Source organism: Hemicordylus capensis, chromosome 2, assembly GCF_027244095.1.
Source record: "Hemicordylus capensis ecotype Gifberg chromosome 2, rHemCap1.1.pri, whole genome shotgun sequence".
NCBI lineage: Eukaryota > Metazoa > Chordata > Lepidosauria > Squamata > Cordylidae > Hemicordylus > Hemicordylus capensis.
Genome location: NC_069658.1, coordinates 97637370 through 97651079, shown reverse-complemented (window position 1 = coordinate 97651079; position 13710 = coordinate 97637370). Strand labels below are relative to the sequence as shown.

General features: G+C 42.9%; 1 protein-coding gene across 16 annotated transcripts in view; it reads left to right on the top strand.

Moving 5' to 3' along the window:
• The first annotated feature begins 1409 nt into the window (after positions 1-1409).
• Positions 1410-13710, top strand: part of NTRK2 (neurotrophic receptor tyrosine kinase 2) — a 270371-nt gene continuing 258070 nt past the window's right edge. For 2 of the 16 annotated variants that reach the window (XM_053302948.1, XM_053302947.1), the window contains exon 1: positions 2315-3369. In XM_053302948.1, the coding sequence (XP_053158923.1) occupies positions 3122-3369 (248 nt within the window). In that variant the 5' untranslated portion in view covers positions 2315-3121. Of the gene's footprint in view, positions 1426-1820; positions 1958-2005; positions 2145-2283; positions 3370-13710 lie in introns of those variants that run through there. The other 14 variants (XM_053302945.1, XM_053302946.1, XM_053302944.1 and 11 more) reach the window with 13 other exon arrangements.

Sequence of the window (13710 nt, the reverse complement as noted above, 5' to 3'; positions counted from 1 at the left end):
TGTATCTTGTATTTTTGTACCTTGTATTTTTGCTTACCTACTTAGCATAGCAGACCTACTTAAGTTTTTTTGTAGCATAAGATCATTGGCTTATCCGTACAATATGTGATGCCTGATCCTTTGAATAGGCTTAGCCAAGCTGGCGATCATAGTTATCATCATTAGGCCACAAATGTTCTATAGATAAGCTATGAACTGTTGTAATAATGTGTAATATAGGTTACACTTAATACTTTGGCTCCGGGGGCCCCTTTTGGACCCCAGGCCCGGGTACAATGTACTCCCTGCACCCTCCTATAATAGGCCCTGTACACACTACATTGGTAACACAAGCTCTGGTGCAAGAGTTCCCATGGTGGGTCTCCAGCAGGGGCATTTGCTTGGTACTTAAAAGATCTAGGGCCCAGGTTCACAACCCCCCTTTTAATTGATAATTAGAGGGAAATTGGAGCAGACAAGTGCTATACTGGGGGCTGGATCATCTTTTTTGTCCCCAGAACAGCACCCTTTTAGCCTCTCAAAAGGGGAGCCTTTGTGATGTAGCCTTTATGTGAAGTGTCCTGAGAGTATTCCCCTATGGAGAAATCGCTGCACTGGAAACATCTCTGAATACATCTACACTAGGAAAATTATTAAGTGGGATATACACTCTCTTAAAGGACACTTCCTACAGATAAGGCGGTAGCTAATAATCCAGGCTAAAAGCATATGTGTTGTGAGCGCTTGCTCTCTCTGAGAAAGGACGTGGCTTCAAAAGAAGGGCTTCTCTCTTTCCACAAGACGTTATTATATTATCCTCAGTGGGAATTTTCGTTAGTTGTTTGAAAATCATCTGACTGGCTAAACCTCTGAAATCGTAACATTTTGTCTTCTACTGAAGCGCTGACGTGGTTTTCCAATATACGATGGGCGACATGGTGAGGTAGTTGCTCCTGAGTGTGCATTGGGGTTTCCTCACAACCAGGTTGTGAACGATTTCACAACGGTCATGCGTGAATATGAAACTGTTTATGGTTCTGAAATGCGTATAGCAATAGCAATAGCAATAGCACTTACATTTATATACCGCTCTATAGCCGGAGCTCTCTACGCGGTTTACGATGATTTAGCATATTGCCCCCAACATTCTGGGTACTCAGAATTATGAAACATTATGGCGCTCGCTCTCACACACATACAGTGTCTCTTCATACCGTGGGACTACCCACGGCAGAGCACCACACAGAATAAGCACAAGAGGACGCGCGCGGCAGACTACGAAGCCGTGTCTACGCAGTATTTTTCACTCCTGTGTGTAGTTCAGATTTCGGTCACGGCGTGGCGCCAGAGATCGCCGAAGGTTGAAGGCACTGCGGTGGATTTTCCTGCTCTTTTTTAAATGACTGCGGAGGCGAGGGAGGGTGGAAGCAACCTATGGAGCAGTCGGTAATGAAAAGACAAATTTCCCGACAAGGCGTTTTAATGCCACTCATTTATCATACATACTCGAGTACTAAAACGATTTTACGTTGTATTATGCAATGATAGATCATCACTGTTCTCAATAGCAAAAGCTTTCGTCCTCCCTCTCGGGCCATCTCCATACGTGTGTGTATTACATGCGCACGTATGTCAGGAGGTGCATATTTAGATGAGGAAGGCTGCAGAAACCTATAGCCAGGTTTCGTTTCGTTTTGCTTACCAGGGCTTTAGCTCTCCAAAACCTACGTGCTGAGTCAATGACACTTATTCTGTTTTGCAAATCCTTCTCGTTTTAACATGGGAATGACAGTCCGCTGCACCAGGGACCTGCTGCAATGGCTAAAGTTACTGCAGGGGGCTGGGAGAGAATGAGCGAGAGAGCCTAAAAGGATAGCTCTCGCTGACTCCACTGTCTCTCTGCTTGGACTGAGGAAGAGAGGTGCAGAAAGCCGCGTTTCTAACGCCGTTCTTGGAAAACCATTTCAAACCAGCCACGGTATTTCCATTCAGATCACGTCTTTGCGCCTTTTGGGGAGGTGCGGGGGGGGGGGGCAGGAGGGAAAAGATGATGTCGAGAATTAGGCTAGCACCACACTACTCTGATAGGAGGAGAGGCTGGGAAGGTTAGAAAACGAGGCTCCAAGGTATTTGGCTGATGGCGACGCGCTCTGGCTGGTCCTGAGGTGTGTGTGTGTGTGTGTGTCTGTTTGTGTACAGATTCCTGCGTGACTATTGGTATCTCATTCTAGCAGCCCACACCTCCCTCCCCTCCTCTTGTTGTTGTTTTTTTTGTGAGGGGTGGTGGTGGTGGTGAGGAGTTTCTACCCCTCCTTGCGTCAGCCCCACGTCACTTTGCCGGTGGCAGCCCCTGGGTTTGGGCTGAAGCAGGAGCTCGGGTCGCTTTATTATCAGCAGCCAGTGGAAGAGAAGGAGGAGGAGGAGGAGGAGAAGACAGCGTGGCCGCGTACGTGTGAGCCAGCCAGCGAAGGGCGATGGGGCGGCTGTGAGGAGCCACCCTTCCCTCTCTCCCTGACCTCGGCCTTCCCTCCCTCCCTCGCTTCGGCAGTGGTAAACAGAAGCGGGGCAGGAGGAGAAGCGGGGCTGAGGAGCTGAAGCGGCAGCCGCCCTACCAAGTCAGGTTGTTCAGCAGCAGCAGCAGCAGCAGCCTTAGGCAGGAGCGGCGGCTGCCACCTGGCTGAGGAGAAAACGCGGCCCCGTTATCCGTCCTGGCAGCGGCGGCGGCCAGGAGGGGCAGTCACCACCGCGCCGGCCCTGGCGCGGCGCCCCCTGGTTGCAGGGCGAGAACTGGGTTGGGAGCGTGTGAGGGAAGGTGAGGGCGAGTCCTCCTAGCCCTCACAGGGTGTTTCTCGCTCTCTTTCTTGGGCAGCCTCCCGGGAAGGTCCTTCTGCATCTCTTTGGCACCGGCTGCGCCAGGAGGGTTTACACCGGCTGACGCCGAGGCCAAGACGCCGCCGCCGCCGCAGCTTCGCGGTGAGGCAAGAAGGAGGCAGCCGCCGCGGGAGAGAAGAGGATGCCCGAGTGACTGACTCGTCGCCACTTGCGCTGGATTGATTGCACTTGGCGGGAAGGAAGGAGGGCAAGGGAGCCAGCGGGCGAGGAGGGAGCGCGCAGCATCGCCAGCAGCAGCAGCAGCAGCAGCATGGGGGCCTGGCCAAGGACGTGGTGGTGGCTGCAGCTGCAGGGCGACCCCCAGCCGAAGACAACCGCCACCCGCTTCTGGAGCTTGTGCTGGCTGGTGCTGGGCGCCTGGCGGGGGCTGCTCGCCTCAGCTTGCCCCACCGCCTGCACGTGCAGCCCCGAGCGGATCTGGTGCAGCGAAACCACGGCTAGCCTCGTGTCCTTCCCTGTGCTCCGCGGGAGAAGTGAGCGGGAGAAAGTCACGGACATGTGAGTGAACAGCAGCTTCTGGGCTGGGCCAGAGGCATCGGTGGGCGGCAGGACTGAACGGGGAGGGAGGAAGGCAGCGAGATCTATCTATCTATCTATCTATCGCTTCAATTTTGCCATGCGCCATATGTCTATAACTAAGCCACCCTTTGAAAAAACAAAACCCCTTCATACTTATAGAGTACATAAATTAAGCGAACGTTTCGTTTCTTCTTTTTTCTTAATAATGCCTGCGCTTACATGCTAAGTACACAAGCAAATTGCCAGTGGGACCCATTTGTTGTGCTAAAAAACCCAACCCTCAAACATATACATCATAATAAGCTTGCTCTGGGTGCCTGTCCTTTAAAAACCCCCAAACCATTTAAGTATAAAATAAGAATTCAGACAAGACTATTTTCACCTGCCTTTAAAAAAAAACACCGTTCTTATTCTGTTCTGTGATATGACATATAGCCACAAAACATGGGTTTGCCCATCCTAGGAGGGAGAGCAGCTAATATGTGTACAGAGACTGTGACACTCCATGGTAGCTAATAGATCAGAGGAAGACTACGTTGCTTATCTCTGGGGTGGGCAGGAGATGTTTTCAACACCACCAGACTCCTTTTTGGGATCTCTTCAGCGATTCTTTCAGCCATACCAAAATATTTCATCCATTTCTGTGTATTGGGAAAAAAGCTTCCTATTACAGTAATAGGCAAATAGGTTCTTCATACGAACCTATGAGTTCCTCTTCTTGAGTAAAGGATGTGTAAGAAGAGATGGTCTCTGTATAGCAATGCACTTGCTCAAGAGGCAAATAGCTGGGAGCCTAAAAGCCTGAGCTGATCTAATTTAGATTTGACTTTCCCTGAGATATAATTTTGAAACCATTTAGCTTATAAATCTTAATTGCCCACAGTCCAATTTCCTGGGAATAAACTAGATGTTAAAGCAATAAAGCACATAGATTGGTGTTGGTTTTAGTACAAGGCTAGTGTTCTGTTACAAATCTGCTGTCAGACTTTGCTAGGGTGAGGTAGGAGATAACTTGTGCATCCCTGCTTAGTATTCACCTTTCACAAGCAGCTATAGTTCTGCAAATAAGGAAAAATAATGCAAATAAGGGCATTTATGCTAGTTGTATAGCAGGCAAAAAAAAATGTACTAGTAAAAAGCCTTTTGATTTTGTATTATATTTATTTTGCACAAATAGGAAAAGTAGATGGGGTTTATTTTCTTCCTTCAGATTTGACCAATTTCCATATTCCTGAACAATTTGGTATGCACATTTTGTCTGCACTTGCTATTGTGTGTGTGTTTTTAAACGTATATTGCACACATTCTTTGGTATATGAAAAAAACTAGGCAATTATTTATTCACAAATTCTTGTGAATAAATAATTGCTTGACTTCCTCTTTTCTAGGGTGGATTGCATCCTAGGTTCTCAAACTGTGAGGTGGTATGCCTCATTGGGACACTTGGAGGAGAAGAAGTGCTGTCCCAGAAGAGTTAGATCAAGTGGAGCCTTTCCCCCCATGACCCCCTACCCCCATTACTGAGGTGGGCTGAATGTTTATTGGCAGAAGCCCCTCACTGATCTACACTGGGTTTATTGACTGTTCTTCCACTACCCCAGCAATTGGATCTAATTAAAGAAGGGAGCTCAAGAAAAGCTGCTGTTTTATTGTAACAAAATTTCCCTTTATTTGGTTTTAAGGGTGAATCAGAGATGTTCACATCTAATTGGGTATTCGGCATAGTTCCTGTCCACAAACCATGCACATTTTCCTAAAATTACATGTAAAGGATCTCTATAGTTGTCGTAGTAGTATATTCTTATTTCAAAACACAAGAGCCAGTGTTGGATGGGGAATGAGCGTGTGAATCAGGGAATTAGAGTAAATGCAAAAGGGAGGGTCAAGTTCAAAAAGTCAGGATGCCATTGTCATAAGCTTATGAACAATAACTACAGAAATATTGTCTCATTTTGCTGTATTATTATCTGCAGAATTTTCAGTATATGTAGTTGAGCATAAAAAGATTTAAATTGTTCTTTTTACATTTTTTAGTTAAAAATTGAGCATGATTTTAGTGTGTCTGTTCTTTTCTGTCTTTCTGCCATTTCTTTTAGTTTCTTTGCAGTGTTTGCCAATGCATGTGTATGGCAGAAAGAGGTGGACTTTTTCTCTCTGACTTTGTTCAAAGGCCCTCTTTTATTTTGTAGCTCTTTATTTGACAGTAAAAGAAGTGCAGGTTTTAGGCAAGGATAGCAGCTGTTTGTTTTAATGGATTTTAGTTCATTGTCAAGATAAGTGACGTTGATTTGACATCAGATGCCTTCATAGCTCCTGTCTGTCAGCCTTATTAAAATATCCTCTTCTGTGTCCCTCAGCTATGTTTCTCTGACTTCAATAAAATAACTTGTAAATGTATTTATACAGTTAGATTTATTTCCTCTGCTTTGCTGAGATTTGTTAGCAGTGTTTTATCTTTTTTTCTTGCTCCCACCACTTAATCCTTTGATTTTGATACCTCTGTACCCTGAACCCCTCTTTCTCTCTCCCACATTATGTTCCATAAGTTTTTTCATAGAAAAGTGACTGATTTCCCAAGAGAACCTATTTTACAAATTTGAGATACAAAGCATTGAAAGGGGCCTTGATGCTAAAGGATGAGCAGGCCAAGACTGTTCATTAATACTCAGTGTTAATTAAACATCCAGTTGCTTCAGCTTTTTCAGCAATACCTAGGTGGCAACTCTACCTTAATTAAACAAACTAGGGATATGCTGCTTTCAAAACTGCATACAAAGTAAAACACATACAAAGTAAAACACACTTCCAGAATGGTATGTTTCCCTGTCATTCCATAAGTGATAGACATATTACATAGAAGTCTTATGGCCGGTTTCTTATCTTCCTGTTGTTCATATTATAAACTGTAAACTAGGACAGTTTCTGATATCTTACATATATTTAAATGAGAGGAATTGTAGGTTCCTTGTCTATGATGATTACCTTACCCTCAAAAATGTTAAAGACTAATATATTTTATTACATGCACTTTCCTCTGATTTCATTCTGAATTTAAGCTAATTTAGCACGCAAGCAACTATTTAGTAGGTTTGTGAGAAGTTCAAGACCTGGTCATTGGAGTCAGTGGATGTTTCAGTACAATGGCATTGAGGGTTTTGAAGTGAACATAAAAATGAAATATTGCTCAAGTTCAAGCTTCTCATAGTACCTGTGTTGGTATGGTACAAAAGCAGGGAAGGATATGGATGAAGTAGCCATCCACAGGTGGATGGAGTGGGGGAGAACCTGTAGGCCAGCTCAGAATAAGTGCAGAGAAATATTGGGTAAACTGAAAATGTGCAGATTCTGGGATCTAGAATGGCCACTGAGTGCAACATTTTCTCTCCCCCCACCCCCCGCTGTGACCCAGAACTTACTGAATGGAAATAGAGACTCTCATGGCTTTGTTTTCTTTTGGACTAGCACATCTCTTAGGGAGATGAGGGAATTTTACCCAAAGTGCTTTGCATAAGCATATATTTTAAACAATGGATTTCATCCCATGGTAGATTTTTTGCAAACTTGCTTTTTTTAATGAATACAACAGAATGTTCTTACAAACCTGTGCTGATAATGAGATTGTGTTTGATCACATTCCTTAGGGTCCTGGCATGGGCTTGAAAAGCTACTATTATGTATACACCCTTGCAAAGATTATTGCTCCAAATGGACCATAATCTACTTTTGACATGATTGTTTCAGGTTATTGTTAACACAAATTTTCTGATCTTTGCAGTGTGACTCTATACTAGGAAAATGAAGACAGACTTTGCAGAACTGCATACTGAGAGCTGGAGAATAAGTGTGACAGAGATAGAGAATGCCTCTATGTCTGCTAGAGGCATTTTGAAACAGATTTTTTCAAGGCAGAATTTCTAGAGCCAAAATATTAATAAGATGGCCAGGTGTCCCAAGTTTTGGTTAAGATTTCTTCCTGTACTAATATGTAGCGTCACAAAAAACTGTGTGATGTCCATAGCTTGTCTAGCAAACTATTTCCTTACAGACTACAGTATATCGTAGCTAAGTGTGTAGCTTAGCTTAGTAACAAACCATTACTGCAGTGATTTATGAGTGTTCAGACAAGCAAAGTTTGAAATTAATTGCTCTCTTTAAGGATGCATATAACGTGCCAACAAAAAGGAGGCATCTTTTCAACTCCTTCACTACAGCATCGAAAAAGCAGATTTGTGTATGTGTGTATCTAAAAACCACAAAATGAATTTGTAATGTGATAATATAAACCACTTCAGACCTGTTAATAAAGAAGGCACATCACACAATTTAAAGAATAAATTATTTAGCAAGATTTTTAAGCTTGTGCTGAGAGAGAGAGAGAGAGATTCTGCTTGCATTTCTGCAAAGCTTTGTCCTGTTAATATCTTGGGTCTCTTCCATGTTTAACTCATTATACTGTATGTGTACTACAATGGAAGAGTGTATAAAAGAGTACCCACTCTTTTATTTGGCTCTTTTAATTGAATTACCACTGTTAGCCTCCACAAAAAGTTCTGCTGAGACAGAATCAATGGTCCAACCTAGCGTTTTCAGACTATAGAGGTACAGTCCTTCCCTGCCTCCTTACCACATGATACCACTTGGCCGAAATGCTACTTTCTCCTCTTAGTGAAGGGGCAAGGGAGGCATATGTACTCTGAGAGCTCCATGCTAACACACTAAGAGGAGAAAGTAGCAAGTTGAAGGTTATCCTCTGCAGTATCTACACAGACCCAGAGAAATGTCATGCTGGCACAATTGTTTACATAAAGCTACATATTTGTCTCAGGGCATGGTCTGAAGTAAAGACACAACATGACACTGCAAACATGCTAAAGCTAAACATTCTGATTCTGGTCAGTTCCTCAATGAGAGACTACCTGGGAACCCTATGTATACCACCTTGAGTTCTAAAATAGAAACAAAATATTCCGGTGATGGCAGCACAAATACATGAAGCTAGAGAAAAACTAATTTTCTCTAATTTGCAAAAGAGCAAATTAGTTTATACATACATTTTTATCCCAGTATATTTTTAATGGCAGAGATCCTCCATGATACATTGTTTGCCAACAACATTTTTTATTGAACTATTAATTATTTAAAGATAACCAAGTTGATCCTAAAGCAAGTAGAGAACAGGGAAGGAACATCTGCTGGAGCAACATTATCTAGGCAGGCTAGTGAAGACTGTGTAGTCCACCTTGGAAAAGAACAACATCTGGAAAAGCCCTACTAACACAGTAGCTTGCCTTTTCATTAAAGCTCCTGTGTTTTCAGTTTGTAGATACTTATTGGCCCTTAACCTGTTTTGATGCGAGATTAGTGATGCACTGTGTTTTACTGAGAAAGGCAATTCCAGAAGACAGGGAAACACAGTGCTTTCAATGAGGCATTTGACATCGTCCAGGATTCATCTGCCCATGGAAAGTAAGAAACTCAGAACCTGTAATAAACTTTATTTATTCAATATTTTATTACATCTTTGTTTAGACTGCTCATATGAGTACAAAGGAAAATCTCTGAGTCTGCTGTTTTTACATAGTTCTTCTTCCTTCTTACCCAAGAGAAAGAATTCTGGTCCAGAGTTATTGTTTTTAAGCCTAAGGTAAAAAGTAAAGTTGTGCCCTCAAGTTGGTGGCGACTCCTGGTGACCACAGAGCCCTGTGGTTTTCTTTGGTAGAATACAGGAGAGGTTTACCATTGCCTCCTCCTGCACAGTGTGACACGATGCTTTTCAGCACCTTCCCATATCGCTGCTGCCCGATATAGGTATTTCTAATAGTCTGGGAAACATACCAGCGGGGATTTGAACCAGCAACCTCTTGCTCGCTAGGCAGGTCATTTCCCTGCTGCAGCAGGGAAATTTTCACTAAGATAGTGTAAACTTAAATCCAGAGTATGCAGCCCCTGCTTTAGTGTTAAACAACTTCTAGTTCAGAAGTTGTCCCAAATCACCTTATTTGATCAAATTCATTCTATATTGCTGACTGTCTTGGGACATTGGAATGATGAACTATTTGTCTTTGGAACTATGAACTATCACTAATAAGAACTGTAGGGTAGATCTCTAAAACAAATGACTCAGAACCTAATCACCCAACTTGAGAACCACTTTTCTATAGAGAGATCCCACACAATGTGAAAAGTGTCTGAGTGCAGGAAACACAAGGGCTGTTTGCATGGGTCCTTCCAACCCAGTCATCCTAGAAAGAGGACAGTGATAAAGAGTAAAGGACCAATGCACGTACTCCCTCCTCTGGGTTTCCTGTGTCCAGATGTTTACAGCAGTAACTTGGGTTCTCACTGTGGGGAAATAGCTCTCATGTTGCTAATTGCAAGTATGAATGGGGTCTCGTATATTACTAATGCAGAATGAGAGCTTCTTTTATATGGGGACTGTATAGAGCAAATTGTGTTTTGGACCAGACCACTACTGGATGAAATGTTGTCATGATGGATTAAACCATTTTGCATCAGCATTTTATCTGGATACATAGTCAGAATAGGATTTCTGATTTTCTTTGGAAGATGGCTCATCTAAATAACCACTTCATTGGTAGTTGGTCTGTATTGCTGAAGATTCTCTAGTAAGAATGTATTAGATTTGTACATTAGGCTATAAAAAACCTACAAAGTTGCTGAGCCAACTCAGTGAAGTACTGGGTGAAAGAATTTCTTTCTAACATAAGGCCAAAATGATCATGTTAAAATATGTTCATGTTTGCTTTTATTAGGAATTGTCAGTGCTCTTCTAAGAGATTCTGGCTCAGGAAAACTCAAATCATGTCCCCATGTGAATGCAAATAAATATATACTAGTTTTCATATTCTGATAGAATCAATGCTTTTGTTTGCTTCATTCAGAATCTAATATTCTAATTAGTTTTTTTGTTCAAACTTTAATTTTTGGTATGTAGTAGTGTGGTGGCAAGAATAGAGCTAAACCTAAACTGAATCCATACTAGACAGAGAAGTTAGTGCTTAGTAACAAGAGTGGGAGTTTTACCTTTTGTAAATGAGGTCACCTTTTTCTTGTAGCTCCCTGGCTTCTGAGATCACTTAGGAGGCTTTTATTCATGAGCCTACTGCATGGCATTTTCCGAACTATGAGATTTACTTAAAGTGTTGCCAATTGTAACGGAATGAGGCAGTGGTTTGTGACCGCGAGCACAGCGATTTTCAGGTAGTATTATATGCAATGTGACAAGGTTTTGCCCGTCTATATTGCCTGTTCCTGCAGTCATTTTTCCAGGAGCATCCATATTCCACCTCTGGAATGCATTCACTAGTCCCTTCTTGTCAATTTTTGGGCCAATGGAGAGAGAGGGGGATTGTTGATGCGTGGTGTAGTGGTTAGAGTGCTGGACTAGGACCAGGGAGACCCGAGTTCAAATCCCCATTCAGCCATGAAACTAGCTGGGTGATTTTGGGCCAGTCACTTCTCTCTCAGCCTAACCTACTTCACAGGGTTGTTGTGAAAGAGAAACTCAGGTATGTAGTACACTGCTCTGGGCTCCTTGGAGGAAGAGATATATATAAATGTAATAATAATAATAATAATAATAAAATAACTGTTTTTAAATTTCTTGGTGCACTTGTGCAAGTCCAGCAGCAGTGGGAAGCAGTGCCTTTTGTCACTGCAGGCTTACTCAAGGCAAGCAAAGATAATTTTTTTTTAAAAAAAATCAAATGGTGGAGAAGGAGGGAGGAGGCAGAGGTGAGGTGAGTGCTCTTCCAGTGAGGGCCAGCATCTGGGAGGAGGTCTGGTCTCTGTGCCGCCTGCCCCCCACCCCCACGAGCAAGAGTGTCAACTCCTCTGGTACTGGCAGTCGTGAGCTTTCCCTAACCCAGGCTGTCACCGTTTCCTCTCCCTGTCAGTGACAGGCTGGCAGAGGGGCTCCTGAAAAGTAGCAGCTTTGCAAGGGGGAGGAGGGGGCATCCCTCACCCAAGGAGTCCTCTGGAAGGGGAGCAAAATCAGTCTGGTAAAATTATTTCATGGATAGATCTGAGAGGGCTGTAAAATCAACCAACCCTCGCACTTCTATTGCAATTGGGATGGCACGGAAGTAAATGAATTACTTCAATGGGCTTCCTCTTCAGAAAAGTGCCAGGGAATGTGCTTTTGGCAGGGAAAGGGGTGGAAGGGAGCCTCTTCCCCCCCCCACTGTAAGCAGTGCCTGCCCCCTCTCTTCACCCACCACAAAATAATAATAATAATAATAATAAATGATGAAATAACTGTCCACACTGCTACATGCTGCAAGCATAAATAATGTGACAAGCCTCCCTACAACGGAAAAATACAGCTGTTTTCCTGCAATGTAACGACATTGATGTCATAACACAGGCAAAATGGATTATCACTTAGTGAATACGCAACAAAACAACTGTTACATCACGTAGTCTAGAAAACGCCCATCAGAGGTTATGCTAATGGCAGGATGAGGCAGACTCTTTTCGGTTGTAGTGCTACGTTTGTGGAACTCCAAAAGAAAGCCTGCCAGGTTCTGATCTTGCAGATTGTTTAGAAAAATCATGCAGGGTTTTGGGGTTTTTTTTTGCCAGCCCTATGGAGTAAGCTGATTTTAATTCTGATTGCAAACAGTATTACTATTTTATTGTTCATAGACTTATTACTGATTGTGAGATTTGTAGTGCTTGCAACTCTCCTTGAGGTAATGAAGAAATGTGGGGCATACACTTTAAAATAAAGTAGATGTGCATAGATGGTCTGGACAGTGGAACATGATAGCGAGGGCATGGAAAACATAAAAACTCTGAACTTCCAGTGCCTTCTGACATTATTGATGTGCTTAGGAATAGATTTCCACAGTGATGGGGGTAGAAACTAATTATGGTAACCAGGATTCTTGAGCCTCTTAGTTTGTTGTATAACGGATTGTTCATAGAATTCTCTGTATGCAGAAGGGACAAGGTTGCACAACTTATATATCAAACAATAAAGGCCTGCTTTATGGGGGACCTGCTTCCCATTTAAAAGAGTTGTTCTGCTGACTACTGTAGTATTAGGGATTTGCAAAGGGTTCAGGCTGCATAGGTGTGTGTGTGTGTATGTATGTATGTATGTATATATATATATAGTTATAGTTATAGTTATAGTGATGGACAGTCCTGTTTTTTTCCTTTTGCAGCTTTCTCCCATTCCTAGTTTGTTTGTTTATGTATTTGATTTATATACCGCCCCTCCAAAAATGGCTGAATCAAGTCACAACAATATAGTTCGAGCAGCATTTAGTATTTCACATTATTTCTTCTCATTAAGATCGGACTAAGGGATATATACAATGCTGAATTGTATTCTTCAGCCCCAGTTCTCTTTCACATATAATAACTTAAAAGCAAGGAGATAGGGACAAACTGTTTTGGTGACACCTGTTGTACAGAGAATATACATGGACACCTGTCTTTGTGCAGAGAATATAGCCATTTCAGTCCTCATTGTGTTTTTCATTGGTGTTTTTCCAGTGTTGTTTTTCATTCCCCTACAGCTCAGAATATGACTACTGTGATTGATGAATAAGCACCCAGTATGATCTGGCTTGTGGGAATTTTATGCGAGTCCAGTTGAAGGAGCGTTGTAGACATACTCTGCACACATGGAAACTCCCAGATAATTCAGTGTTGGTGGGTTTATCAATTTAGTTGTGGACTGAGTAGGTAGAGTAACCTAGTACTCATTTCATCAGTGTCCTAAAGCAGATTATATTAGTATGCATGTTGCATGCTTGATGCACAGTCATAGTCCATATGAATCCCATACTTGGTATGAACAAGAGATGCATTCCAGGTGAAAGAGACAGCTTTCTTTCAAGGGAATCAGAGTACAAAGGCCCACAAATTTTGGCTTGGTTTACTAACCATCTTCTTCTAGTGAGATGGTTTACTAACCATCTTCTTAAGGGAGGAGAGCTGGTCATGCTGGTAGCAAGCATGACATGTCCCCTTAGCTAAGCAGGATTTGCCCTGCTTGCATATGAATGGGAGACTAGATGTGTGAGCACTGTAAGATATTCTCCTCAGGGGATGGAGCCGCTCTGGGAAGAGCAGAAGGTTCCAAGTTCCCTCCTTGGCATCTCCAAGATAGGGCTGAGAGAGACTCCTGCCTGCAACATTGGAGAAGCCACTGCCAGTCTGTGTAGACAATACTGGGCTAGATGGCAGCTAGATGGCCCCTGTCCCCTTTCATCTTACATGTGCAAAGGGTTTTGGGGAAGTAGAGCAGGGATTTCCCTCATTTGTGCTGGAATATGCAAAAGATAA